The sequence below is a fragment of the Maylandia zebra genome, linkage group LG12 (genome assembly GCF_041146795.1).
Source record: "Maylandia zebra isolate NMK-2024a linkage group LG12, Mzebra_GT3a, whole genome shotgun sequence".
Classification (NCBI taxonomy): Eukaryota; Metazoa; Chordata; class Actinopteri; order Cichliformes; family Cichlidae; genus Maylandia; species Maylandia zebra.
In genome coordinates, this window is record NC_135178.1 from 12,319,943 (window position 1) to 12,326,196 (window position 6,254).

At 46.0% G+C, this 6,254-nt stretch overlaps 1 protein-coding gene across 2 annotated transcripts; it reads left to right on the top strand.

Annotated features, from left to right (window-relative positions):
• The first annotated feature begins 2,213 nt into the window (after nt 1–2,213).
• tbx16 (T-box transcription factor 16) lies at nt 2,214–5,558 on the top strand. 2 transcript variants are annotated; one of them, XM_004544105.2, is made up of 9 exons: nt 2,533–2,581; nt 2,688–2,844; nt 2,938–3,040; nt 3,429–3,593; nt 3,838–3,984; nt 4,072–4,142; nt 4,269–4,351; nt 4,437–4,650; nt 4,746–5,558. In XM_004544105.2, the coding sequence occupies exons 1-9, from the start codon at nt 2,566–2,568 to the stop codon at nt 5,176–5,178; spliced, it is 1,389 nt and encodes a 462-aa protein (XP_004544162.1). In that variant the 5' UTR covers nt 2,533–2,565; the 3' UTR covers nt 5,179–5,558. The 2 variants fall into 2 exon arrangements, with proteins under 2 accessions (XP_076746573.1, XP_004544162.1); XM_076890458.1 differs by having other exon boundaries at nt 2,214–2,844.
• The last annotated feature ends 696 nt before the right edge of the window (nt 5,559–6,254 follow it).

Genomic DNA, 6,254 nt, shown 5'->3' on the forward strand with positions numbered 1-6,254 from the left:
GGTGATCTGGGAGTAGGAGTCACTGCGACACAGCGTATCTCTGATAAGTCTTTTTTTGCAGCGCGAGACCCTTTCTGTCACCCTCGAACATTCTTTAGTAAAAAAGCGTTATTCATGGAGTATATTTGGGCTTTGGCAGCCTCTATCAGTCTTCTCCAGACAGGCTCCCTGATTTGTCATCCAGCCTAAATCTCCCCTGGGCTTGCTCTTACATAAGCTCTCTGTCATGGCTCTGTACACCCTGACTTTTTGTCGCCTGGCCCCGCACTGAGGCCTTTAGCAGTCACACCTGTCGCCTTCAGAACCACTGCGTAATGGGATTGACACTGCCGCTGCTGAAATGTACACCTCCGCTCTGAAGCTGACATGCTCTCCTCTGCTAAAGCTGAAGTGATCTAAAGAGAATTCAGCCCTTCGCGTTGCTGACAAACAGCCAAAAAAGTTGCGTGACCCCTTCTCTGGTCCCCTGAAACATGACCAGAGAAGAAGTGTGGAGAGCATCAGTGTATTTGCGTTTCACATAAGGTGGGGGGGGGAGGGCCAATTCCACAGAGAGAGTGGAGAGCCCTGCATCAGGGCATTTAACATAGGTAAATTATCAGACCACGATCTCTTAAGTGTATCATTAAAAGCTGAATGTCACCCCTCCTCCTTTTTTTTCTTTACTCTACATCGACCCTCCACAAAAGTCTTAAACAGGCTGCTCAATACTTTCACAGGGGAGACTTTATTTCTCGCGCCTCTTTATGCACACCCAACTGCCAATTCTGCTGTCTCATAAACCCACCTCTGTGTTTCGCTCCTCACCTGTAAAAGCCGCTCGTATATCACACGCAGTTTTGTGCCTGGAGCTGTTATCCATACAGTCACACGTGAACAAAAGACTCCTTGGTGTGTGGGAGTAAAAGGGTTTGGGCCTACAGAAGGCATTGTATGCAGCACACATACATGGGATTACAATTAGAAACCTGACTGGAAGTGATGTGTCTGTGCTAGGAAAAAGAAAAAGAGGTTCAATGAGATGTGAAACTCACTTAATTCAAATTTGTGAGTGTGTGTGTTGGTGGAGGCAAGAAGGGAAACTGTGGTTTTCTCTCTCTTTCCCTTCTATGCAAATACTTGCAGTTTTCTAATAAATTCTTTTGCCTGCAGCGAGTGGCATGATGCAGGAGGAGACGAGCCTGCGAGCAAAGACGCAGCTGTGGATTTTGTCCCGTGTGTGGAGGGCTGGAGGATGGCTGGATTGTTGTGCCAGGTCTTTATTCTCTGACCCCTCCTGTCCCATTCAAGGCTGACTTGGGCCTTTGGTGCTAACTGGCTGTTAATTGCCTGGGCTTTCTCCATGCTGCAGAAACGTGCTCATTTCAAGGGGAACCAGTTTAATGAGATTATCTATCAGGGGTTGTCTAGACACCTGAATACACATACCCCCCCCCCCCCCCCCCCTTCTTTCCATGCAGTCTTCACTACCTGGCAGGCTTCACACAAAGCCCTCAGGTGAAAGTTACCTGCAGAAAGAGTGCATGTTGTCATCGTCATTATGGGTTTACATAGAGTTTCCCACCCACTGCTGTGGGTGCCTTTGATGGAAAGTGTAAAGGAGATGATGAAAAAATGTATTATATATAGAATATGAAAATACATATATGTGTGTGTATGTGTGCATTTCCAGACCAATATGTCAGATTTATGCAATGTATTTATGAGAAAAGCCTGTGTACTTTAACTAAGCTATTGAAAACACTGCTGATTTTCTGAAAAATGTAAAAAAAAAAAAAAATAGACCCTACCTGTATGCACACACAGACCACAGTGCATTAACCCGTTTACACAGACCTTCAGCTGTGTTTCTCTCAGTTGTGCCAAATGAATTATAATGACTTTTTTCTAACCACAAACACACTAAATGGCATTTTCATGAGCAGACTCTGTGTGTGTGTGTGTGTGTGTGTGTGTGTGTGTGTGTGTGTGTGTGTGTGTGTGTGTGTGTGTGAGGGAAATATTTACACAGGTTTTGCTGGACTGAGTTATGTGTTCTGCAGCACAGAAGTCCATCTCTATTTGTTTTTAAAGTCTCTTAGCAGTTAATAAAGATGCATTTCTTTCACGCCCCCCCCCCCCCCCCCCCCCCCCCCCCCACCTTCCTGTGGGGATGGTATCAAGCCTCTGTTAAGTCTCTTTGATTTCCAGCACTCTCCAATCACAGTTGGACTCCAACCCATCATTGTGCCACTTCAAAAGGATGGCCTCCCTGGCCCCACCCACTCCTGGGCTACCCTTAAAAGTCATGGTCATCCCATCCTGCAAGGACTCAGCATCTCTGAAACATCTGCAGCGAGGACTGATTTGACCTTCTGACTTCCTTCCTGGGCTGTTGGATTTTTCTTTTGCATGTGTGGAAAGAGACCCAGGAGACAGAGAAGAGCTGAAGACGCACTTTGGATATCACACACCTGGACTGAGTTCTCTGTCTTTTCTTTCTTTCTTTCGTTGTTGTTTTTTTTTTTTTTTTTTTTTTTTTTTAAAGCCTTTTCAGTTAAAAACATATCAAGTTTAATCCAAAGGATGCAGTCCATCAGAGGTGAGTTGATGACTACTTCTTAATATCAGCTTTGCCTCCGTAAGCACACGTGTCTTCTTCTACCAGTTTTTCCAGTAAAAAATGCTTATTCATGTTTTTCTTCTAGACTTGAAGTCCAACTTCAGTGGGCCTCCTCCGGCCCACATAGCTCCCGGACCTGATGCCTATCTCCAGGGCAATATCAGGATGTTTCTGGAGGACACTGAACTGTGGACGACCTTCCATGAAATAGGGACAGAGATGATCATCACTAAACCGGGAAGGTAGGGCAACAGAAAAATAAAATAAAATGTTAAATGTTCACACCTTGCTCCCCCACCTTTTGCAGAACTCATTCTTTCTCCCATGTTTACCAGGCGAATGTTTCCACATTGCAAAGTGAATCTATCCGGGCTTATTCCATGTGCCAAGTACGTGTTGATGGTCGACATGGTCCCAGAGGATGGTTTCAGGTATAAGGTAAGACACCAGTAGCTTTCTCCTTTGTGTATTAATGAGTCATGCATGAGAGAAAATTCACTTCCCAAGGCCTCACTAGAGTCATAGGTTTGGCTGTAGATAACCCAAAGTGGTAGCCACTAGCCCCAGACAAGACATCCCCTGTTTATCACCCACCCCCACCCCCCACACACACCCCCAACATTGTACATCAAAGGATGTTATCTCTTCCTGTTTTTCTATCCCCTGCTGTGAGCCCACTGTACTACCCCCCGCTCCCCTCCCCATCTCTGTGGGTGGTACAGGCCAGCCACCGCTCTCCAGTCTATGGTGGAAAAGGAAGGATTTGAAAATTCTTCCGCTACTCACCTTTTTCAAATTGACTGACTCATGTGTCTCTTTCCAACAGTGGAATAAAAAGAAGTGGGAGGTGGCAGGAAAAGCAGAACCTCAGCCACCCTGCAGAACCTACCTCCACCCAGACTCTCCAGCACCAGGGAGTCACTGGATGAAGCAGTCCGTCTCCTTCCTCAAGCTCAAGCTGACCAACAACACGCTCGACCAGCACGGCCATGTGAGTAAAAGCAACATCTGCAACACTTTGACGTCTTTAGACCGAACGTTTCGGCAGTGCTTTTTTTCTAACATTTGGCTGGAGGATAGTTAATTCAACAACCTTCCGATTACAGTTTCCTCCCACCGGGGATAAAAGCGGATAAAAAAGACAGCGTGGTCTTTAAGTCGACATGTCAAAAGCACACAGTAAAACCGCGTTCAAGGAAGCGAAAAATGTTCAAAAAAATGTTCCTTGTCTGCAGATCATTTTGCACTCCATGCATCGCTACCATCCGCGCTTCCACATTGTTCAGGCAGACGACCTGTTCAGTGTGCGCTGGAGTGTTTTCCAGACCTTCACCTTCCCGGAGACTTCCTTCACTGCAGTCACTGCCTACCAGAACACTAAGGTCTGTTTCTAGCACTGCAAGTATGCCGTGTGCCGAGAGACAAATCACAAAGTTTTAACTTTGACTTTGTGTCTCCCTCTCCTGCAGATTACAAAGCTGAAGATCGATCACAACCCATTTGCAAAAGGCTTCCGGGATGAAGGCACTAATAAGAAAAGGTGAGGTTAAAATGCCAACGCGAAAGCTCCAGTTTGGTCCGTTGACTTGAAAGGATCTGAGCTCATTTATTGTTCAGTGTATTGTAGTTTGTATTTGTTTTTAATATAACTGATCTACTGCTGCAGACGTGCCAACAAGGACCCATCATGCCTTGAGAAGAGGACCAAGGCATCAGACATTTTGAACTCTGAAGAAGACAGTCCACCAGGTACCGTTTTCACACTCTTCTCTCTTCATGTTGATGCTTTTTTTGTTTTGTTCTTCCTCTCATTTGATGATCTGTGGCTCCTCAGACTTCTGCCAGTCTTCGTATGAAGGTTTCGACGGAGAGGATGAAGAGCTGCCCAAAAGAAAAGAAGAGGATGGTGTCAAAGAGGAGCGCTACTCTCCTTGGGATGCTGAGAGAGAGCACAGAGTGAGGACTGACTCTCCTGTTGGGGCAGACACAAGAGATCTCTACAGCACAGAGCAGCTTGTTCCTACTCCAGCTTCCTACCAGTCATACAGGTAAACAGCGATGCAGCAGATCATATTATAATCATGTTGTTTTGATGAATGCCAATCAATATTTGTTCTTTTCTTCTTTTTTTTTTACTCCCCAGGTTCCATGAGTATGGAAAGTCCCCGTCCCCCTCCTCCAGCATCGGCAGCAGCAACAGTGGATCCGGACGCAGCAGCTTTGAGTCCAGAGTTCCTGACATAGCCACGGTCCCTGATCACGACTCCTCAAAGGCCCGTGAGGTTGGCCCTTCCAGCTGTGGCCCCCAGCACCTCCCGGGCCCCCAGGACTACACAGGGGTGCTCAACATGTCTGTGGCCCAGGCCAGCAAGCCAGGGGTCATCGGTCACCACATCTACAACCCCTACAGCACCGAGCAGCCCCTGGGCCAGTGGGGCGGCCCAGGTCCTTCCCAGTATCCCCCTCCTCATCATCTGACCACTGACTACACCACGCAAGCTGTGCATCACAGCTATCACCATGGCAACGTGGCCGAGTGGAGCCAGTACCCGCTGTTCTCTTATTCGTGCTGGTGAAGGAATCTCCACCGTCAACTGAGAGTTACTTTACCGCTGCCATCTTAACAAAAAGCTGATCCCGGCACTCACAGCTGTGAGAGCGCATGACTATACAAGGCTGAGGGCCCCAACCCTGCAGCCAGAGTGAGAAAAACTGAGAGGAGAGAATAAGAAAAAGGAGTGGCTCTGTCTGCTGCCCCGACTGGCAGGATTCAAACCGGCCATTTAATGCTGAGTGCAACTCAAGTTTGTGGTTTAATTGTTTGAAAAAAGAAAAAAAAAACTATTTATTTTGCATTTCACCTCATTTCCCAGTGTAAATAAATATTTTTGTAAAAAGCTAAGAATAATAATGTAAGAGTTAATCATTTGTGTGCAATTATTGTTTGACAAATTGTGGTGTGACATAAAAAAACATAAAAAATAAATAAAAGTCTCTGGACTCGAAGTCTTGTGTGTGAAATCCATATCATTTTTACACTGATGTCTTATTAACTTGAGATACGAAAGTGTACAAAAAGAGACCAATATGAGGTATGAAACAAATATTTTTCTATCCTGAATCTCACTCTTATGCATTTTTCTTCTATTCAAACAAAACTGTGACAACAAAGGTTGTGGAGTGTCTCTAGAATCGTATCCTTTTTATTTACTTGTGACCCTTTAATTATTTCTCACACCAGCATCTGCCCGTTGACTTTGATTTCCTCCCAGTCGATGTTCACGCATGCAGCCAGTCTCCTGACTGAATGGATAAGAGTTTGTAAAAGTGCCTGAACTCCTTGGCCTTCTCCCAGTGGGTGCACATCTGCATGCTTTGTACCTGGCCACCCCTGATAAGAGCCGCAGCCTTTGGTGGTGTTTGTTTGTATTTCCTTTTTGTTGATCTAATGAGGCTATACTCTGTAGTTTCGACAAGCACAGCATGCGTTAAAGACGCTGTATTACTGCGACTCTGGGTCACCTGCTGTGGTTTACCCACCGGCACATAAAGCATCTCCACGGCCCTCGTTCTCCATGTCAATGAGCCTTAAAAAGCATGAAAAAGGGGGAGGCTGTTGGCTCCTTTTCACAACTGAAAAACACAGGCAGAA